Below are 22,746 nucleotides of genomic sequence, written 5' to 3'. Positions count from 1 at the left end.
CTTGGAGCAGAGGAAAGGGGGAAAGGAAAGATTTGCATCCATTTAACCAGCTGCTGAGTCTTAGGTATTGTTTTGCCTTTCCTGTTTAGCATTCCTTCTGTGTTTGTGTTCATTTCCACTGCCCACGGCAGGCCTGGACACTGGTATTAATAGTGCTGGTATTAATAGTGCCTGCTGGCATCACTGAATCCTGCTTCTGAAAACCACTTCCTCTGATGGTTTGTGCATTTTCCTTGTATTTGGAGCACTACAGGTCTCTGTGTAGGTCTATCTAAACAGTCCCATGTTGACTTCATAGACCACACACACACCATGGTTTTTGTGTGACTGGCTTTTTAGGAGTCTTGTCTCTGTCTCCAGGCTCTGCCTTTCCAAGGTCTGCTTCCTAAACATGGTGGTATTGTCTACAAGGTAAAGAAGAGTTGACACTGCTGGTGCAATCAGGTTGAATTTTTCTGATAGTTTCAAAGGAGAGATGCGTGACAGCATGGTTAATAAATCTTACAAATGTTTTCTTCCTCCACTGCCCCCTTATTTATTTTGTTGCAAAGATGTACAGGAATCCCTCCCTCTCAAGGAGAAGTTTGGATGTTGTGTTTTCTTGTGCAGAAGCCGGGAGACACAGCAAACCCCATCCATCCCTCTGCTGGGCAAACCATTGCTTTAAACCAGGGAGGTCAGTTGTGCAGCTGGGTCAGAGGCTTTGCTGAGAAACATTCCAACCCGAGGAGTTGCTGCCTTTCCTGTGGCAGTGCTTGAAACCATTCTGTTGGCAGCTTGTGTTTCCAGCCATTCATTGCAGGAGCATTTCCTTCCTCATTAGCAAAAGTACCTGGAAGCCCAGCATTGTGTCATGAGATAGGAAGTCTTTTCCAATAGTTGTCTGTGCAATTATATTCTTAGGGTGTAACGACTTTGTGCAACACCCAGTATTTTGTGAACATAGTTCTGTACTGTTAGAATTTGGGCATCCAGTTCTGGCATGTTGCCATGTCATTCTCTTAATAGCATTAGCAGAGGATATCTAAAAGATTGATCTTTTCCTCTGATAGCTTCATGTTTTGGAAGTCTGAAGCTCTACCTGATCTGGGAGTGTCTGGCAGGATGGCAGATTAATTTGGCAGAAATCCATAGGGTAACTGAGAAGGCTATGCTTAAAAGGTAAAGACTGTGTCTGCTGATACTGCAGATGCTCTGTCAGCCATATAATTGAATTCAGCTTCGGATTTAGGATTGAGACTGTTGTAACTTGCAGCCAGTGACTCCCTGCATATATATCCCTGTCTCCCTGTTAGCTGTGGTCAGCCATGCCTAGTGAGCGTGGAGAAGCATCACTCTTGAAATAAGTTTCCTATTAGAGTGCTTATCTCCTGCCATCTAATCCAAATAAACAGCCAGAATGTCGTTGACCTTTGGGACATCCTGTAACACGACTGCTAATGATGGAAAGCTGTCCTAAAATATTCACTGTTGCAAAAAAAATCAAAGGCAGCAAACTGAAAAGGTTGAAAGATGCCGTCTCTGGGAGACCTTTGTGTGTCACAGTGTGTGGTAAATGTTCAGGGCCGGGCACGTTTGCTTCCTGCTGTTCCCAGGAGACAAGAGTGCTCCCAGCTCAAAGCACGCTTTGTGGAAGTACTTCCCAGGTGGCAGATAGGTCCTTTTAAAAGCCACTTTACTGGTGAGAGCAGAGAGATCTCTCTCTCTTCTCCCTGTCTTGGCTGTTTGCTGTCATAGGTCGGGATCATCTTCTGGTCCTGTGATGGGAGCTGGCAGCGTGGCTGGAGTTTGGATAGAGGAAAGCATCCTTTCCCAAAGATTCCTGTTGCACCCTTTTTTCTAGCTTTCCCAGAGATTATTTTGAAATACTTCACTTAAAGCAAAGCCATGGAGTAGGAGGTTGTGTCTGTACAGCCATAACCAAGGCCTGACTGACCCTGCAGGAAACCTCTAAGAAGCAGATTAAAAGAAGCACTGATTTGTTTCCAAGATAAACTGTTGCCTCTTATGGGGAGGACTAGAGGATTACTTGTTTCCTTGTGACAGTTGTGCTGAATGGACTGTCCCCTCCCCAAAAGAGTATGTCTCTCAGAGGATAGCAGGGCTTCCAAGAGATGTGCAACACCCAAATCCCATGGAAGCCATTGCTGCAATTCCTGCTGCAGCTGCTGGCTGGGCTGGGTCAGACTGGGGAGCAGAGGAATAGGTGCCATATGGACATCATCTTCACTGCAGGGTGTTTTTTTTCCCCCTCTTTAAAAGTATGCTGCAATCTTGGCTCTTGTCCCAGCACGGCTGCATAACTGGAATTCCAGAGCTGCTTGCAGGCTCCGGAGGAAGGAGGGGGCTCCCTGGTTCCCTTTCTACAAGATGCAACTTTACTACAAAATTGGAAGTGGAGAGCAGTCTGACTAATTAATGCCAGTGCTCCAAAGGCTTCTCTGCGCTGTTCCCTTTGTTAACAGCATGCTGAGAGCCTGTCTGCATCCTTAAATGATTGTTCACGGATCACATAATGAAGATTAATGCATTTTCCTGGGTACCTGAGCCTTAAACCGGGATTTTCAACATATCTCATGCCAAGATGTTGTTCTGAAAGGTGTATTGATGAGGCCGAGGAGAGATGAATTATATAGTCATTGTCGATACTAACATATCTGCATTTAAACTTGTAAAATTTATGCAATGTTATGTTATATTTAGGTTTAAATTGCCTTTGAATTGGGATTAATTTCTCTGAAACTCCTCAAGGCAGAAGCTGTGCAAATGTTAAGCAATAACTCATCTCTCTGAGCTGCTGGCCCAGGCTGCAGGGCACCAGAGTCTGCCCTGAGCTAACCCTGCCAGCACCTCACGCAGGGCTCTGCCTGTCCCAGAGTGACTTGGCTGAGGACGCTCATTTCCTTTCACTCTTGCCCTGCGTGAGCTCCACTGCTGCTTTGAAAAAGCCTGGCTTTTCCTTTGGGTTCGGCAGGTCAGGGACAAAACCTCTTGGAACTCCTCTGTGGTAGATGTCCATCAACTACAAAGTGAGGGACAGCGTGTGCCGCCCGTCCCGTGTGGGTGCAGGAAGCCCAGCTCCAGGGGAGCTGGCACACAGCTTCTGTTGGAGCTAATTATTTCCTTTACAGGAGCAGAGGGTCTTGTTACCAGGACTGCAGTTTTTTGAGTGCCTTCCTGAGCCATGGCAGCGGTGGTTTGGGGTCTAGGCTGGGACTTGGGGTGATAGTTGGCCTATCAGCACCAGTGAGATCATGGAATACCAGGCAGGCATAAATGAATCTGCTGAGCCAAGGTGATGTCATGAGCCTGGCGTCTTACGAGGGATTTAGTGGTTTGTGCCATGCAAGTGAAAATGAATAAATGTAGAGCATTTATCCAGGCAGAAAGTAAATACAGAGATTAGACTTGTCATTGTTACTGAGGCAGCTCCAAAAGCTGACAGTGTCCCTGGAGCCAGCGCTGCTCATCCGGAAAGAAATGGGCAGGAAGAGAGAGGAGCCTGTCCTAAAGCCAGTCTCCTTTTAGCCACAGGCATGTGGTGGGGATTTGCATTTTAATTATTTTTCAGTAGTCTTTTAAGCTCTCTTTCCAAAGCATCCCACTCCCCTCCTCTGTATTATGGCCTGCAATTTGTTTTGGGCCCTGAGAATACACCCAGAGCACTGCTGGACTCCAGGCACAGCGGAGGGCAGCCACTCAAGGATTAAGGTGGTTGAAGGTAAAGTCTAACCATTGACCTTTACATTTCCTTTCCTTTGTAGTGAAAAAGCTTTTTCCAACCAGGCTTCTGGCCCGAGGCTGTTCTCAGTTTAGTTTTTTATGCTCACATCTTTCCTAGGTAGAAACAAAAACGCCACTGCTGAGCTGGATGCTGCTGTGGCTCAGGTGATGGACTAAGCTTTGCTTAACCAGCTCAGCTCTCCTGAGAAAATGTAGCCTGAATTCTCTGATTCCTGCCTTGTTTCCCCTTCTTTTTACATCACAGCAGTGTCACTTTTCAGCCTGGTTTGAGCAAGTTGTGTCTGTGCTTCTTGAGAGCTCTGTACTGCACCATCCTTCTGCAGCAGATCACTCAACCGAGCAGCGCCACAGCTTTGTTTCAGTGTGGGTTTTTTTGGATGATGTGGCTCTTCCTTCAGTCCACTTGACTTTGACACAGATCTCACTGGTGGTTGAGCTCTGCAGGTTTTAAAATAAACTCCTCTCCAGCAGATTTAGCATTATTGTCTGTCTTTTTTTTTTTTTTTTAATGGTTGTCAGCTTTGTTTTGGACTTACCCTGATGGCAAATCTTACTAGCACCAGATGTTAAAAGACAGAGGGTTGCTCTTGTTTTTCTTGGCACAATATATTCCCACTGCACCCTGTTTAATATTATCTGAACAGTAATCTGATGATTAGGAGAGATAGTGAAATAAAGCTTTACGCAGATGATCTCTTTTCATCTCTTCAGCTGAGTCTTCGAGGCACTGCATTAAAGGATCAGTTTGATAAGGAATTCATCGCTCCTGAGGGCAATTATCATTTTTGCTCCCTGTTTTTCTCGAATGGGAAGGAGTAGCAGCATAATCTCCCTGTATCCTTCAGTGTAACTTTGAAGGGAGTATCCAGCTGCTCCTCCCTGGGAGCTGTGTGTTCTGGAACAGACTTGACACAGTAGCTGCTAAATTACAGGGCTGGAGCAAACAGCATCTTAAATTTGGATCCTGCGGAAAATCCCAGAAAAGCAAGAAGCACTTGGAGTACTTTTCTCTGTCTAGATACTTCCAGCATGCTCAGAGTCCTGGTTTCTGTATGCTTTTACATCCTTTCCTCCACTCGAGTGATTTTCAGGGTCACTGCATTAGTACTGAGATACCCAGGCTTTTCCCTGCATAGCAAAGGCTGGATACCTGCAGGTCACACCTCGCTGCCCACTTTCCCTCTGTGAGTTGAGCAGCTGAGCTGCTGTTTGTGCCAGAACATGCCTCTCCTGAAAAAACTGGCTGATGTATCCCAGGCAGCAATTCCTGCTCTAGCATGTGGATGGTAAAATAGTGCTGCCTGTGTTAGAAATGCCTTGTGCTGTCACTGCTACGCTGCTGCCGATCTAATTACTTTTTCTCTTGTCTGTCTCTCTTTCCTTTCCCCTTCTTCCTTGTTTTTGTGTTGTACGTCCCTGCATCCCGCAGTACAAATCCGTGTTTAGGTCCTACTCCCAGGACTTTGTGCCTCACAACCAAGTCTCCATACCTCCTTTCCTGTCTTCTACCTCCTCCTCCTGCTCCACCCCGCCTTTTCCGCCCGTCCACCCATCTCCGAGCCCCGACCTGGCGGTGCCCGCCGCAGCCAGCCAGTCACCCAGCACTGTGGATGTGCCAAACTCCTCTTCTCAGGAGAGCAGCTTTAACGGGAATGCTCCTGTCTGCCTTCCTTCTGAAACCTCTTTCACTGATTCTCTCCAGACGCCTTCGGTGAGACCATCCAAAGAGATAATGATGCACCTTAACACAAGGCTGCCTTTATTTGTTTGGTTTTGTTGTGTTTTTTTTTTAAAGAAAATGTCTCTTGTATTAATACATGCTAAGTGTGGTCTAGTCTGGTTTCCAAGTGCATGTGTGAATTGCAGAGTAGATATTTCTTATAAAAATGGTAGCTAGAAAAAATGAACAACCTCAGCAGGTTTGAGAAAACATTAACACATGAGTAGGAAACACAAAATGTCAAATGCTGGTGAAGGGGAGAGGAGAAGTTGCTGTAGCTTCCTGCAATTGTAATACAAAGCTGAGGGAGGTAAAGAAGTGTTTTGTGAGGTTGATAGTTTCTAAACACAGGTTCCTTACAACAGTTTCCATCCTGCAGTTGCTGCCCTGCTCCCTCCTAAGTCTCTGGTGAGCCCCAGGAGCAATGGGTGCAGTCCAGCTCTGTCTCTCCTGTGCATAAACCCATTGTTCTCTCCAGATTCCTGCTTTTCCCACTTCCCAGCAGCTCCAGCTGTGCCCTTGGTGGCAGGTATCACATGTTGGTGAAGTTAGGCTAATGCTGTTCCCACACTGCTAGTTTGAGGTCCCAGGTCAGTTTGCAGATCACTGAGCAGGTTTGTCCATTACAGCTACTTTTTTAAACACCTCATTTTCAAGACAGTTCCTCTTTCCTCTCCTGTGAAGCAGAGAGTTGATGGGATTAGAGCTGTCAGCACAGGGCCTTCTAGTGCTGCCTCTTCACCAGGATTGGAAGAGGGTCACTGATTACAGAGTAAATGTGCAGGTTTGCACGCCTTGGACGTGACCTTGCTTTGCATCTTCCTTGCGTTGGGTCCTTGTTATCCCCCAGAAGCGCTCGGGTTTGGTTTATCCTGGTGTGATGGGTCTCGTAGAGTAGTTTGGGGGATGCCTTTGATGCCCTCAGGGCTGCAGGGCTGTTCTGCATTCAGTGACAGGACTGCAGTGAGGGTAGGACGGGCACTCGTGTGTCCAGCTCTGAACGCTCCGCTTCCGGCACCCTGCAATCCACACGTGCCCGTTGCACCTTGGCAGTCTCACACGGAGTCCACAGCTCTTCCAAAGCAGTGCCTGCTGCTGTCCTCCTGCAGCTCAGGGCCCTTGGGACAGTCCTTCAGAACCAGAAAATAATGACCCCTGGGATGGTACAGCCTCAATGGCCAGTGTTGGAGACAGAGAACAGCTCCCCATTATGTGAGAGCAGCTGCCGAGGGCAGTTCTGCTCCCGGCCCGTGGGCACGTTCTCTCACTAACATTCAGTGCTGGTGGGCGACACCATCACGTATTTCCTTTCATCCTGTCTCCCTCAGAGTGAAAACGCCAGTGAGGAGGCTGGTGAGGGTGAATACGTCAATCTGTATTCCTCTGGCCAGAGCAACGGGGAACTCCCTCGCTCTGAAGGAGTAAGTAACCCGGAGAGGGCCGGACACCGGGAAGGGGCTGCCTGGTGCATGCTGAGTTCACACCGGGGCTGACGCGCTTGGCACCGGCCTCTTCTGCACACCCTGGAGCTCCTGTGTCCGTCCTGCTGCCCCAACTCCCTCGCTGGCCATCCCTCTGCTTGCCCACTCCTGGCTGCAGGCTTGGGTGGAGAGCAGGCGATGCTTCCAGCGAGCCCTGGCAGGAGGCAGGGATGGCTCTTCTTGCCGCGCTCTTTCCTTTGTGCTTCGCTGTCTGTTTGGAGCTGCTTGCCTGAGGTTCCCTTCCAGAAAGCTGCACCCTCACCAGTGCCATCCTGGGGCCGTGTCTCTTCTTGGAACTGCTTTGCCTTCCCTATTTTAATACAGAAAGCCTTGTGCTCTAAAAATTTTTCTTCCTTTGCTGTTTGGATACAAAAGTAAGCTGTTGATTTAGCATTGTACTCACATGCTTTTTCTTCCCTTCTTCAAGCCTCATATCTTAGATATTTCCTAAAGGAGCCAGGGCGTTTTCCATTCCAGGGAGGTCCCGTCTTCCTGTTGGGTCATAGGAAACAGCAGCAGAGGTCCGTGGTGATCCTTTTGCCTGCCCTCATCTTGGAAGGCACATCTCCTCCACAGGATGTCTCCGAGACATTTATCCATGCTGGTGTCAAATATGCCAAGAGATAGTGCTCCCATCACTTCCCTTCAGGAGACACATCTGGCCAGGCCCATCCTCTTGGGCAGCTGCAAGCGGGTTCTCAACTTTGAAGCAAAGGGCTTTACAGATATAGTCTGGAAAAATCCTTCAGACACCACGAAACCTAAGCTCACCAGAGGGTTTTCCATGCTGAGTGAATAGTGTGTAGGTGGTTTCAGTCCTGTCTGTTCACCAGGTTGAATTTCCAAGGTTTGCTCTGCATGATGTTAAATAATTCTGAACTCCCATTAATATTCCCATTTGCCGTTCATGGCTATTTGTCTCCTTAATAAACGGCCCACTTAAAATGCTCTATCTTTGCTCTGAGCTCTCTACCTGCTGTTCCGAGCCACAGGTTCAGCTGGTTCTGCTTTTTTGCATTAGCCTCATTTCCACAGCCCTGAGCTGTGGAGTGGAAACGTTGCATCACTACAAAACCTCTTCCGATGGGAGAGAAGGGAGGTAGGAACCAGTGAGCATCCACCCCCAAGGCAGGGGGGCTGTAATCAGCAGGGGAACTGAAACTGGAGAGCTTAGAGCTGGCTCTGTCCGTTTGGATTAAAGCAGGAGGCAAGTGTACTTCGACAGTAAGGGCTGGAGGAAAAATAAAAGGTCACGAGAGGGTTAAAATCCAAGACAACAGCTGACTTGTGTTGTAACTTTCAGCATCATTTCACAATGTTAAAAGCAAACAGTACTAATTACACTAGTCTCCAGAGATGGTCCCAAATTTCCTGTCTGATTAACTTCTGTGTTTTCCTGGCATTTGGCATTAACTTGCATCAGTCTTTAACCGCTCTGTAGGAATTTACAGTAAAGGGCCATTTAGAGGCAGGCAGACTGTAAGTGCAAGGCTGGCTGGGCTCAAGGACCCCATGTAATAATGAAAAACTTCTTTCTCTTGGCAGGAATCTCCCTCTGTCAAAGACTCCAAAGACTCCGCTGTGAACAGCAGTGCCATGGGGAAGGAGGGCAAAGATGGTGCTGACAGGTGAGCCTGGCTCCCTTGGTGCTTCTGCTTCCAGCCTGAAGGGTACAGAGCCCTCCCAACTCCCTCTGCCAAACCATCCTGCCTGTTCTGCCCTCAACCTCCTCTGTGTTCTCTAAACTTTTAAGCCCACATTTTTGGACAGACAGTGAGCGGTGGGATCCTGCTGGACAAGGAGGATCCTGGCAAGATTGCCCTGCTGGACTCAGGGAGCCCCTGGGGGTTAGTGCAGCCCATGTTAGCCATCCTCAGTCCATCTCATCGGCAGTGCTGTCACTGACACTGGCTGCTCCCTCCTGCTCCCAGGAAAATGTGTGAAAAGAGTCAGTACTGCTGTTTGGAATAGTCTTCCAGAGGGGAATTTCTTCCTAACCCTGCTAGTTAGAGGCTGGCTGAGGCCCTGAAGCAGGAGGCTTTATATCCCTTCTAATGCTCTTAGCTATCATTTGCCTATGTAAATGAAGAGGTGCAAGCTGTAACAGATGGGCTTCAGGAGGAGTGGAGTGAGTGCTTCCCTGCTGCTCGAGATTGCTCTGCAATTGCATTTCTAAAGCAAAAATAGAGAACAGCGATGATTTGTGTGTGACAGTCAACTTCCCTCCCCCATTTCCCTGCAGTTGGTTTGAGGGTTTTAATCCCTGCAGTGAAGGAGACAACACAAGAGTGCTCTGCAAAGCTCACTATCAGCTCAAAGTACTGACTGGTGCGTGAGATTTTGGCCTGTGCCTAGGGAAAGCTATGAAGAACATAAGTATATTTTTTTTTTTTTTAGGAACATAGCCACAGAGAGCACATGTCCAGGCACAAGAAAGTAGGAATAGAGTTAGGGATGTACACCAGAAAAATGGTCAGAGCTTTCTGCTCTGCCTTCCTGCAAAATGAGAGCCTGTCATCTCCCCTTGTCTCAGCACAATGGGTCGTGAACTGACTAAGATACGTATGTGTAGAGTAGGTTCAGTCTCTATACATTTGAGGAAGGGCTTAGATTTGTGTGCACTAAAAATTTGGTGGATTAAGGAGACATAGAAGTGTGTACTTAGGCAGGGCATAGTAAAATCCTGCCAGAAATGCAGACAGACAAGTGTTCAGGCCCTAAATGTTCATCTTCCTCTGTTTCAAGAGATGCACAAAGCAACAGAATTAGAGCCAGACATTTGGGTTTGTTTGCAGAAGGTTTACCTCCAGAGTGTCTGTGTACTTACTGTCATTTAATGAAGGTTATTTCCCTCTTTTTTTCACAGGCAGCCACAGTCACCAGATAATTTGGAATCGTCACAGCTGGAGGAAGAGGTAGATGAGCTGTCCCTTATTGACCACAGCGAAATCATGGCTAGATTAACACTGAAGCAAGAGGTAAGTGCATTCAGGGTTTGCTTTTGTACTCTTTGGTTTACACTGTGTCGAAATCTGATTCTCTGTGTGCACAAGCAAGGCATCACCTCTTATTTGATATTAAAAAGTAGCTTGCAGCAGAATTGGGATGTGGGTGCAGGCTGTTGTTATAAAGTATGAGATGCTGGTACAGGCAGGGAGCATCAGCAACGAATGAGGTTTTAACAGAAGGTGAAATGTCTCCCTAAAAAACAGCACATCTTGTGCCCTTTTCCCAGTCTGCCCCTTCCCACCTCTTCATCCTGCGACAGTCTTGGAATGAATCACCTGAGAGCCTGAGCACAAGAAATCCAGGTGTGGCTTGATGGTGTTGGCCTTTCGGTCTGATGGCAGGTTCAGCAGGTGAATGAGCAGGACATTGTGTTGCTGAGGTGGAAAAGCAGCCGAAGGAACTGTTTTGTATTTGAGAAACAGCTTCGTGTCTGGCCTCGGGTGCACTCCCAGCCAGCTTTGCTCGCTGTGCTCTTGAACCACGCTGTCTTTGACATGCAGCTTGAGGGAACACGCAGGCTTTTGAAGCTTTCAGACTGTCAGGGGGCTGGTCTGAAAAACAGAGAGAATGTATCATTTACTGGCACTTAAGGAGTGTTCTTTGGTCAGCTGAGATGTGCAGGAGAGAGTGAAAAGCTATTACTCATTCTTTAAGTAGTGTTTCGTATTAGTCTTGCCAGAGGGTCACCTGAAATATTCACATCTTAGACATAGCTGGTCCATGGCTGTAATCCATGTTTTTTTCACTGGTTTGCATATTGAAATGACAATCCTCCTCCTCTGCTGGATTCTTTCCTTTAAAAAACATTTAAAAATCAGTGATTTCTGAGCATTTGGGACTAGTAGATGTGTGTCTTAATGTCTTCTTTCTTTCTTTTCTTTATGATCTGCATTTTTGAAACAGTGTAGAACTGTCACTGTGAGCTGCTTCCTGCAGTGTGGGAACCGCTGGCTGAGTGATGGATCAGTTTTGCATATTTTGAGTTGTGAAATGCAGTAGCTAGAAGAGTGTTTTAGAGAGTGGTAAGGCAGGGGTCAAGCAATTAGCAGGGCTGTTTTCTGCTCCTGGTTATTGGATCGCTTCAGGTGACCTCTGGCCAAATAGTTCCAGATTAGGGAATTAACTTGCTAGGTTTTGATGTTCCAGCAACATGCGAGTTGAATGCGTGACCTCCCACCCCACAGCCACTGTGGTACGTGGCTGTGTGAACTTTGAGACAGTTCACACAGTGTTGCTGCTCCGTTAATGGTCTTCTGGGAGCGTTTGGGGCATTTGTGTTCATTCTTCTGTGGACAGAAGGTTCAGCTTTCACTAAGCTTCACAGCCTGGCCTTAAGGAGTCAGAGATCCCGGGTAAGGATCAGCCCAGCTCCTCATCTGGGACACCAAATGCTTTATTCCAATTCCAGGATTAGCCCAGCACTGAAGACCATGTCCCAGCTTGTGCCGTGAGCAGTGCCAGGAACATTGTGTACACTGCCAGTTGCTGCTGAGCTTGAACCCCGGCGCTGTTAAACCAGGGCGAAGGGAACCTTGGGCCGTGCCTGACGTGGTTGTGTTCCCGTTGCAGGGGGATGATGGGCCAGATGTTCGTGGTGGATCTGGAGACATCCTGTTAGTGCACGCAACGGAGACTGACAGGAAAGGTACGTGGATGCAGCAGGGCAGAGCTGAGGGGCACAGCCTGGCACGGCCTTTGGCTGCTGATCTTCTGGTCTTCTGCCTCTGCCTTCTGCTGTGGAGGCAGCTGGGCCTGGGGGAGGGTCTGCAGGGATCCCCTGCACAGCCTGGGGGGTTGTGCTTATCTGTGGTAAATGGAGGTAAGCTGGATAAGCCCCTGGTGGTTCCATTTAGCAGCAGGGATGGTATTAACTCCTCACAGCCCTTGCCCAGATCTGGAAGGCGAGGCACGCCAGTGACAGTGCTCTGTTGGTGTCCCTGCACCTGCTGAGCTGGGCCACTGCCTTCTGGGAATGCAGGAGTGACCAGCCTGTTGTGCATGGATCCTGTGTTCAGTGGTGCTCCTTGACCTTTGGATGTCAGGGCAGTGGGGATGCAGGAGTTGCTGGAGTGAGTGTTGCATGGAAGTAGGAAAAAAGGGATGTTGGTTTGGGTCTGATGCAGTACCCATGGGCATTGGGCAGGCTGTTCAGGTGCTGGTCTGCTGACACCCCTCATTTTCAACTTACCCTGTCACTTCCTAGTCCCACTTTTTACTACTTGCATCGTGGTAGCCACCCGGGCCAGTTCAGAGAGGGAATCCACAGTACAGGAAAGGAGATGCAGAGGAGGAAAGGGGATGTCATCAACCCTTGGCTCTGGATTTGTTAAAACCCCACTTTATCTCTCCAAACCCAGTCACCACCCACACGAAGCTCTCCTATTCAAGACCTGTGGCAAAGACAGCCTTTGCAGTGTTTCCAGAGAGTGATTTGAACCTGCCAAACACATTTGTGCTGATGGCCTTAACCAGGATTGATCTCCTTATCTCCTGGGATGCAAAGCAAAACACTAACCCACTGAATCACTCAGCACTTGTATTTTAGAGGTCTGATAGTCAAAGGGGAAATATCTTTCATGTACATTTTTAAATGACAGGGGTTTTACTGTAGCATAAGATGTTTGCAATTACTTACCAGCACTATTCAGCTACCAAGAAAATCCTTTCCCTGACAGCTGTTTCTCAGTTTGCATTGGGCACCAAATCCAGGAAGAAAGGATCAAAGATAGGAACATGCTAGAGAGGAGGAGGCAATTGATTGTGCCAAGGGTAGATATGTATATTAAAGGAAATAGTCTAAATGAGATGGTGGAAATATCCCTTATAAAAAATGCTGAAAGTGGAATAGAGAAACTCTGATTTACTCCTGCTGTTCTCTGGAACATCACAGTGGAAGAACTTCCCTACTGTTCCTGCTGAAAGAGAGCTGCTTGGTAAGGGGATGTGTGCTTAGACCTCCAGTTCATGAACAGGGGGCTCTGAGGGTGCTGCAAGCAGTGGGGTGAAAGCTGTGGAGAACCTTTCAGGACTGGGGAAAACTGGAGCAGGATTTTTACTGCCCAGTGGTGCAGCTGGGGATTGCTGGGTGGAGGGAGCTCAGGTTCTCAGTCCCTGTGCTTGGCCTCACAGGCACTGCCAAGCCATGGAGCTGAATGGAGCAGAGAGGAATTTGTGCTATGCTAACCCACTGTTTGGGTGACTGAGAGGGTTAATGAATTAAGCTTACAATGAGAAGAATTCAGGGCTTGTAAATCAATCAGCCAAACGGCACAGAGGGGTAGAGTTAAGAGGCTTTCCTTTAAAGATGAATTTCTTGGCAGCTTCAAGTGCCAGAGCAGACCAGCTGTATTACCTCACGTTGCCTTTTGGGCAGATGGGAACCCAGAATAAATGTAACTCCACGCCCTGTTGCATGATGCTTCTTGTCCGTTTGAGTTTTCTAAAAGAGCTAAATGGAATAAGGGATAACGAGAGACTTTTGGTCTTTAGGAATAAAAGCCGTGGTCAGTTAAGTGCTCACAGCCACACACACTTGCTGTGAGTGCAGGATTACAGCTGGACGAGGCCTGGGGCTCACCCCTGACATGACCACCCAGCTTCTGGCTTTAGAGCTTATGTCTGATTGTCTGTAACCAAAAGGCAGCAGCAGTCTCTGATTTAAGAGCAGGAGGAAGCAGCATTGCCACAGGGTTCCTGCCAAGAAAAACATTGCAGGTAGAGAGGCACAGCTACCCCACTGTGCCCTGCCCCTTCCCACCCTCCATGGCAATGGATGGATGTTACAGCACGTGGGTGTGGGGTGATCCCTGTCCTGGCTGGAACAAGCTCTGCATGCACAGCCGAGCCTGGGCAGGCCCAGCAGGAGCTTTTTCTCCCCATCTACCCACGGTGCTCCTGGCAGGGGCAGGGTGCCATCCCACTGCACATCCTGCTGCTGGTTTGTACTGGGGTTAATGCTCCCATTGGACACTGCTGTCCACAGTGACCAGGCATTGCCCAGGACAGTTCTACAGTCCTGACCTGAAATCTGCTTTCCCATTTGCAATCCCTGCTTTTTCAAGTTCCATCCTTTGTGCCCATGGCAAAGCCCAAAGCCTTTTGTGATTCTGGGCCCTGCAGCACCCCCATCCTGCTGATGAATTAACACAAACTAACTCACCCCACGTCACCATCTGTGTTGTGGCAGGGTCGTGGCCAAGGTAGTGTCAGTTTTTGCAGTGCAATTTACTCTTCTTTTGGCTGAAAATAATCTTATATTTACACTGTTCTGGGACAGATTTCCTGGAATGCAGTAAGGACAGAAGATCTGCAGCACCAGAGCATCATGTTGAAACACGTGTGTTCCTCATCAGGGGGCAGAGTGACCGTGACAGGGCTCTGTGCTGCCTGAGAGAGGCTGAGACACAACAGGCAGCCACCTCTCACCATCAGATCTTCTCTGTAAAGTATGCCCAAGGTCTAAACCATGGTTTTTCTTGACCCACTACTGATAGTTCCTGTCCCACAAGCAGGTGTTTTTCACTGACCCCTTTGGTGGTGGAATAAACAAAGCCCTGAGCTCAAATGCTGCAAATGGGAGCCAGGGCCGGGGCAGTGGGGACAGGGCAGTGTCGCTGCTGCTCTTGTGTTACAGGGTCCATCTGCTGGTAAGGACCAACAGCACAGCAGTTCTGGAAAGTCCATTCATACCAAAATGTGTCCATGTCTTTCTCCCTAGATCTGGTGCTGTACTGTGAAGCCTTTCTGACTACATACAGGACATTTATTACCCCTGAAGAGCTCATCAAGAAGCTGCAGTACAGATATCCTTTTGCATGAGTGGCAGTTCACTCCCACCAGGAATCAGAGCTGGGCAGTCATTATGGAAGGAGCTGATGGCAAGCTGTTTGGTCAGAAACCTGCTGACAGTGTGATCAGTGATGTGCTGGCCCTGGAGGTGTCCCAGGCAGGAATTCCTTCACCTCCACATTCTGCAATGGGAATTGCAGCAGGGCAGGTCCAGGCAGGGTGGATAACGGACCAGAGAGTTGTCAGCTGAGGGTCCTGTCAGGGGAGAGGAGCAGTTGAGGTTTTCTGTACATCACTGGGTAATTATCGTTTGTTTCGGACATCTTGTTTTCTAGAGTGGGCATCAGGGCACCTTCTGCCTTCCAGAGGGGCTGTGGGGATTATGGGCAGGTGTAGTTTAATACTGGAGATGACTAAACCATCAAGGCCTTTTCTCTATTTTACTACAATAAACTCAGCATTGGAAATGCTGGGCTCTTGGCCCCCCAGTTCTGAACTGAGCTTGTAACTGATAACAAAGCAGGGCCCTGATGTGCAGGGTGAGCATTAGCATTTCTGGCAGAAGATGGAGAAGGCTTCTTGAGCACCCTGCCTGCCATTCCTTCCCCTTGGCTCCATTCCCATGGCTCTATTCCCTGCCAGCTGAGCGGGTCAGTGTCTGGGTCTGGGCAGTGTGAAAGCCTCGTGGGCCTTGGTGCTGTGCACCCACGTCAGAGGGAGCCTGACGTCACTGTGTCCTGCTTTGTGGCTCATCACTGCCATCTGCAGCAGAGCCACTGCTCCCTGAGCTCCAGCTGGGATCGGCTCACCAAGGACACAGCACAGCTCCCAGTCAGTGACAGCACTGTCTGGGGCAGTGCTGCAGGCCCCTGACTTACTGATAACCTTCTTCCTTTTCCCTTTCTTCACCTGGCAGAAGCTTTTTCAACCTGTGCTGTCTCCCCTGTCACCGTTCTCCTCGCAGCAAATTGGCCAACGAGGAAGGTAGAGGTGACATCTGAGATCTGTTGAAACCAGATGTCACAGACCGGTGGGGGAGATCCCTGCAGAGGAGTGCTGCTCATTAAATTCCACCTTAGAGAGAACAATTTCAAGGTACACCTGCTCTTCCAGCATCAATTCTATGAGGTGTAAGTGGCTCCTCATGCCCCTGCAGCTGGTGTCAGCTTAATGCCATCTTAATTAGATCCATATCAGTGTCCCTCATCTCCTGGAAATGGAACACCAGTTTCCATCAAGACAGAATAGTGTGCTGTTCTAATGTAGGTGCCTCATCCCTGGAAGTGTTCAAGGCCAAGCTGAATGGAGCTCTGAGCAACCTGGTCGAGTGGAAGGTGTCCCTGCCCGTGGCAGGGGGGTGGAACTGGGTGATCTTTAAGGTCCCTTCCATCCCAAACCATTCAATGATTCTGTGATTCCTTGGGGCAGCTGGTGATTGCACTGATGCTGGTCTGACCACGCTGAGTTGATTCTTTAATTTACAACCAACGTATGAGAAGTTTTGCCACTTCCCGGACACGTTTAAGAAGCGAGTCAGTAAGAACACCTTCTTCGTGCTGGTGCGAGTGGTGGATGAGCTGTGGTGAGTTGCTTTCTTTGTTTTGGATGGGAGATGTGGGGTCGGTAACATACAGAAGTCTGGTAGGTGGAAAGATGTGGTTTTTAGGAAGATGTGGTTTTTTTGGAAGGTGGGGTTTTTAAACCCTGTTAAGTCTGACAGCTGAAATCCCTGACCTGAGCAGTGAGATACTTGCACTGCTGAACCCTCCAGTTGGAAGAGCAGGTTCTTGGTGTGTCCTAACTGGGTCAGTGATTTAAAATAACCAGTTAAAAGGGAATCTCTGGGAAGGGAAGAGCTGGGAAGATGAGGAATTTCAGTCACCCAATTCTGCTTGTAGAAAAGAGTGACGAGATTCGGTAGAGGTACAAACTGTAGCTCAGTCTCGTAGCTCTGATGCCTTCCCTGGGTTTTCCATCTTTCTCTCAGCTTAGTGGAGTTGACAGAGGAAATTCTCAAGCTGCTGATGGACCTGGTCTTCCGGCTGGTCTGCAATGGGGAGCTGAGCCTTGCCAGGGTGTTACGCAAGAATATCCTTGATAAAGTGGATCAGAAGAAAATGCTGAGCTATGCCAATTCCATCAAACCTCTTGCAGCCCGAGGGGTGGCAGCCAGGTGAGGGAAGATGCATGTAACCATATCTTGGTCCTTTGAGAGCCAGGGAATCCCTTTCCTGTGGACACAAAAGTTTTCTCAGCCCAAAATATAAGAAAGAGAAGAAAACGGGTCACATTTTCGGAGCCTTTTTACTTCATCCTTGTTTTCCACAGGCCAGGGACACTGCATGATTTCCACAGTCATGAAATAGCCGAGCAGCTGACCCTCCTGGATGCTGAACTCTTCTATAAAATCGAGGTACAGACATGAGGATGGGGAAAGGGTGGTGGGAGAGATTGGAAAGTGCAGCCCCTACAATCTCTGGTGTTCCCTGCCAGCTCTCCAGGACACCTGTTGGGTTGTAGGACACAGCTGACCTCGTGTCAGCAAGTGGCTGCGAACACACACTGCGACTAGGAATGTTGAGGCAGAAATCCCATTTTAATGTGTGGTATTTTACCACCCCTCTCCTCTTCTTCCTTGGCAGATCCCAGAAGTTTTGCTTTGGGCAAAGGAACAAAATGAAGAGAAGAGCCCCAACCTGACACAGTTCACAGAGCACTTTAATAACATGTCCTACTGGTAAGGAGCTTAAAACAACCATGCCACTGAACTGTGCTTAACATCCAATGCCTTGCAAATATTCCAAATATTCCTTGCTGACTTGAGTTCCTTTGTTACAAGTGGAATAACACATATTTTTGGCCAGGAAATAGATGCAGAACACTCATCAAAAACCTCAGAGTACATGAGAAAGAAAATCAGGAATGTTGTGGAGGTTTCCTCCTGTAACCTGAAGGAATTAATTGTCAGTATCACTGAGCCCTTCAAACAAATATTCCCCTTGAAAATAAATACACTGTGTAAAATTATCCTGTCTCTGTTGTGGATTAGAGTGCTCCATTTAAGTTGGAGGGTTTTAGTATTTTTGGCCCATCCTTATCAGTGATCAGATTTTTTTTAATGAAACAAGAAGGAATCTGAGATCTGCTTAAGTGGGTTTATCTTTTTTTTTTTCTGTCTGTTCTTCCAGGGTCCGGTCAATAATTATGCTACAAGAGAAAGCCCAGGACCGAGAGAGGCTGCTCCTTAAATTTATAAAGATTATGAAGGTACCAGCTTCAACTTCCCTGTGAATCACAAACACCGCTCCTTAAGGGAGCAGGGTGGTGGGACTTTCTGGTTATTAGAGCTGTTTGATGCTTAGAAGGCTTTTGAGATCTCTTGAGTTACTGGAATATTCTCCCTTTTCACAGCACTTACGAAAGCTGAATAATTTTAATTCCTATCTGGCCATTCTTTCTGCACTGGATTCTGCCCCCATCAGAAGGCTGGAGTGGCAGAAGCAAACCTCAGAGGTGAGGAGCAGTCAGGGCTGTCATCTTTGGGGGAAGGATAACTGTGGATATGTGTGAAACAGCTGGGTGGTTTCAATAGCTCAGCAATGTCCCAGGGTGGAGGGATGGTGGGTAACTGCTCTCCAGTGGGTGTAATGCCACAGTGCTGGAAGCCTGCAGCATGGCTGGGCATCCTGACAGCTGCAGAAGTGCCAGCACAGTCACAGGGGAGAACAGCCTCCTCCTCTCTGCAAACCAAGGCTTGCTGAGGCTGAAGGCAGTGAGGCTCTGCGTATGCACAGTCGGGGTCAGGCTGAGTAAATCACTTAGAGGTGTTTCCAGGACAGCATTAACTCTCTGGCCTGCATAGCTCTCTGGGGAGAGATGACAAAGAAAATGGGTTTGCAGCAGCCGTGTCACCGTGGGATTTGTGTCCTGGCAGGGCCTGGCTGAGTACTGCACCCTGATCGACAGCTCCTCGTCCTTCCGCGCCTACCGAGCGGCTCTGGCCGATGTGGAGCCCCCCTGCATCCCCTACCTGTGAGTGGGCAGTTCCTTTCCTCTGCACATTTAAATGGTTCCTTCAAGGATTTCTCAGCAGCTTCTGCTGAGCTCAGCACTTGCCTTTTGCCAGACATCTGGGGTAAGACAGCACTTTGCCACATCAGCCCATGGGCCCTCTCTGGAGCAATTTGTCTGGGAGCACAGGAAGGCAGGGTGGCAAATACCAGTTTGTAAAGAAGCTTCTTCCAGCCTGGTCCTTTTTTCCATGAAGGGTGAAAGAGCAACCTCAGCACCCTTAGTGTGCCATGAGTGCCTCCCCTCAGAGGCCCCTCAGCTGTGCATGGTGGGTGCTTGCACCTGAACACCATTGGATCTGCTGCTGGGGAAACAATTCCCTCTGGATAAGGTTGCCATGATGGTGGCAGTGGGAGGCTGTTGGATTGCATTGGGCTGCCTTTTTGCTGGCCACCCTGCCCCTGTGTGACTAACCTCTGTACCTGTTTACCTACTCCCTGGCCTGCTGTCCCTTTCTCTCTTTCAGAGGCTTGATTCTGCAGGATCTGACCTTTGTTCATCTGGGAAACCCTGATTACATTGACAGCAAAGTGAATTTTTCCAAGCGCTGGCAGCAGTTCAACATCCTGGACAGCATGAGGTGCTTCCAGCAAGTGTAAGTGCAGCAACAGGGGGGTCAGAGCTGTCTGTGGGGCACCAGGCGGGGATTGGGGTGTGTGGGGATGATGACTGGGAGCCCCTATGCGAGGGGAAGGGAGTCTAAAGTCAAAGCATCATGATGGAGATGTAAGGAGAGCTGGGAATGACAGGGCTCTGGTTGCAGTTCTCCTTCCCTCTCTAGGTTAGATAAAAGTTGTGAAGACATTTTCCTGATGTTAGTTTTGACATCCAGTGCAAAGTTTTCACACTCCTCTCTTTAAGATGAGTTTTTCCTCCAGGTTTTGCCATTGCTGGTTCCTCTGTTCTCTAGGACATGGAGGGTTTTCTTCAATGCTGTCTTGCAGCAGAGGCAGCACACCTAACTGCTGATTTCTGTGTGATAGGGTCCTTTTTTCCCCTCCCAATTCAGCAACAGGCATGATGGGTTTTCCTCTTTCTGGTGTCACACCTTGTCATGAGTACTGGGCACAGACCACAGTGCTGGATGTGTTAGAGCAGGGCAGGGGTGGCCAAAATTGAGAGAGGTCCTCAGGTAGCCCCTTGTTTAACCCTCCTCTGTGGTTTTCCAGACATTACGACATCAAAAGAAACGACGACATAGTGTCATTCTTCAACGACTTCAGCGACCACCTGGCTGAGGAGGCCCTGTGGGAACTGTCCCTCAAAATCAAACCTCGGAACATCACGAGGCGGAAAACAGATCGAGAAGAGAAGACCTAGGAGGAGGGGTGGTGCGAGCGAGGAGAATTGCTCCACAGAGGCGCCGAGGGCAGCTATGAGACTGGAGTTCAATGTTTGTACCTGTCACTGGATGACACACCCTCCCTCCCAGCTGGCAGCCATCCCTGGGGGCGGGAATGCCGGGCGCTCGCAGCCGGCCAGAGGTGACAGCGCGGCCGCCACCGAGGGCAGAGATCGGCCGGTGCTCGCTGCACTCGCCCTCCTTCTCCTCCCGTCCCTCTGTGCCATGAACCAGCTTTAAACCTGGGGAGAGAGCTGTGTGGAAGGAGAGTCCTGCGCCAGCGTGTTGGTTTGCTGGCCCATTCCATCCGGGAATAGCCCGGCTTCTGTTTTCATCCACGAAGGAAGGTCAGCAAGAGCTCAGCACCCACAGACTTGTCTCTGGAGCGACGTCGGGCAGGAGCAGCCGTGGAAGCCAAGGGTTTGAGTCTCCCCTGCAATGCCACCTCCAAACGTGTTCATCCATAGGAGATGAGGGTGGAAGTGTTCCTGCTGCCTGCCAGAGGAGCTCTGCTTTCAGAGAGCTGCTTGTGTTTACAGGGGTCTTGGTTCGCCCCAGATCTCTGGCGCCTTCTTCGTGGGAGGAAGGCACCGGTCGTAGATACGGAAGAGGCACTGAAAACGTGGGCAGGGACCCGCCATCTCCAGTCACCACATCCCCCTCCTCCTCTCAGATCTCGTTATTTAAGCAACGGTAAATCCCTCTGAACCTGGAAACACGGACTACCCAGGTACTGCGGGTCACTGTCCGTGGCCCCGTGTCTCTTAGCGATGGTACTTAGCTTTTGCACAGGAAATGCTGTAGTATATGGACTGTACATACTAGTGTTTAGAATCCGTTGGGGATTTTTGATGCATGTCTGAATACCGATGAATTTATAGGAAAAAAAAAAAAAGAAAAAGTGCAAACCAGTGTGTATAAAATTCACAACCGGTGACAACGTTGTTCCAAGTGCTGGAAGAAAGGAGGCTCGGGGCTGTGGAGCAGGTGCAGGAGCTGGGTGAAGGAGGCAGTGGGTCCATTTCTGGGTTGGAAATGGGAACCAGGAAGGAGCCCTATTCCCAGCAGAGCCACCCCATCCTATCACTCTGCTCCTCTCTCCTCTCACTGTTGCCAAATGTTTGTTCCCGGGGGTCCCTGTCGGGCTGGCCCTCGGTGCTGTGCTTTGTGACCTGTGCTTTGGCAGGAGCCCCAGCAGGTCCCCGTCCCCAGTCCTGCCATGCCAGAGCCAGCAGGGCAGTGGCAGCCCAGCGTGGAAGAGCAAAGGGCAGTGTCATTTCCCACACATGCAGTGTTAACCCCAATCTGTTCAGTGTGCCTTATTCAGCCCCTCTGTCCCCTCTCTGTGTCCCACCCAGGGTGTTCTCCCCAGCACAGCCCCAGCCAGGCCATTTCACATCCCTCCTCTCTGTCCTCCTTCGATGGTTTACAGCTGGATTGTGGGTTTGACTGTGCCCTGCAGGTTTCAGCAGCCTTGTGAGACCCTTCTCAGCTCTCTGTGGTTTTTACAGGGTTCTAACAAAATCCTGCAGGTTTAGGGCAGCAGCTCCAGGAATACAGACATGGAGTTTCACAGAGCATCCTTAACTGATTTCTCAATAGCAGCTCTGTGCCTGCTCAAGCCTCTGTTTATTCTGGCTGAATCAGAGCTGCACTTACTTCCTTCTCCAAACAGATTGCAAAGCCTTGGCCAGCTCTGCCTGACTCCCAGGAGGGAGTGACAGCCACGCTGCCCCACTCGTAGGGTTTTACCCCACTTGGTTATTTTCCTGAAGATTTCAGGCACGGGACTCACACAGTGACCAAGTGCTGAAGCACAGAGAGACCTCCCCCATCCATGAGGACATCTTCTGGGAGAGGATAGTGTGGGGTCCAACACAGTTTGTGCTGTGCAGCCCCAGAGCAGGAAGAGCAGGAATCTTTTGTGCTGAAACACGGTATCTGGTCACTTCAAAAGTGGGTTATTTTCATGGCACTAAGGGCATGTTGTGTCCAGCCAAGGCTTTGCAATCTCCAAAGGCTCCCCAGCCTTCCACAACAGGAAGTAATGCCTGTGTTTTCCTTTGTAAATAGGGTTTTTAAAAGCCCAACATGTTGAGGTGGTGAAAAGGCTGATGGTGTGGGCTTTGCCCCAGCGACTGCGAGCACCCCTTCAGTGGGGGCTGTGTCTGGGCTGTTCTGGGAGTGTTGTGTGTGCTGGTAGCACTGGAACCACCCCATCTGGGGGTGCAGAGGTCATGGCTGGGGCTTGATGCCACAGAGGGACAGGAGGGTGAAGCTTGTCTCCATCCAGCTGACTAACTGTGTTATGTGATAGGGGAGCAATTGGCTCACAGGTTGGGCACAGAGTTATAGTGACTGGGGTGACAGTTCTCCTCAACATCTTCATTAATGAGCTGGACACAGGACTGGAAGGAATCCTTACAAACTTACACCAGGAGCTGTCGACTCCCTCCAGGGCAGGGAGGCCCTGCAGAGAGACCTCGACAAATCAGAGAGATGGGCAACCACCAACCATAGGAAGTTCAACAAAGGGCAACTGTCCCGTTCTGCACCTGGGATGGGGCAACCCTGGCTGTGTGTATAGACTG

At 49.3% G+C, this 22,746-nt stretch overlaps 1 protein-coding gene across 8 annotated transcripts in view; it reads left to right on the top strand.

Annotated features, from left to right (window-relative positions):
- The window catches only part of RAPGEF1 (Rap guanine nucleotide exchange factor 1), an 85,136-nt gene extending 62,390 nt beyond the window's left edge, over positions 1–22,746 (top strand). For 3 of the 8 annotated variants that reach the window (XM_027739313.2, XM_027739312.2, XM_027739316.2), the window contains 13 exons: positions 8,491–8,573; positions 9,812–9,923; positions 11,524–11,599; positions 14,672–14,756; positions 16,232–16,324; positions 16,730–16,915; positions 17,071–17,155; positions 17,385–17,479; positions 17,931–18,009; positions 18,154–18,255; positions 18,677–18,774; positions 19,280–19,408; positions 19,983–22,746. In XM_027739313.2, the coding sequence (XP_027595114.1) occupies positions 8,491–8,573; positions 9,812–9,923; positions 11,524–11,599; positions 14,672–14,756; positions 16,232–16,324; positions 16,730–16,915; positions 17,071–17,155; positions 17,385–17,479; positions 17,931–18,009; positions 18,154–18,255; positions 18,677–18,774; positions 19,280–19,408; positions 19,983–20,133 (1,374 nt within the window). In that variant the 3' untranslated portion in view covers positions 20,134–22,746. Of the gene's footprint in view, positions 1–5,173; positions 5,456–6,792; positions 6,886–8,490; positions 8,574–9,811; positions 9,924–11,523; positions 11,600–14,671; positions 14,757–16,231; positions 16,325–16,729; positions 16,916–17,070; positions 17,156–17,384; positions 17,480–17,930; positions 18,010–18,153; positions 18,256–18,676; positions 18,775–19,279; positions 19,409–19,982 lie in introns of all 8 variants that reach the window. The other 5 variants (XM_027739309.2, XM_027739308.2, XM_027739311.2 and 2 more) reach the window with 3 other exon arrangements.

Source organism: Pipra filicauda, unplaced genomic scaffold (assembly GCF_003945595.2).
Source record: "Pipra filicauda isolate LSUMZ 115617 unplaced genomic scaffold, ASM394559v2 scaffold121_size3267253_pilon, whole genome shotgun sequence".
NCBI lineage: Eukaryota > Metazoa > Chordata > Aves > Passeriformes > Pipridae > Pipra > Pipra filicauda.
This window is presented reverse-complemented; position numbering and strand designations above follow the sequence as displayed.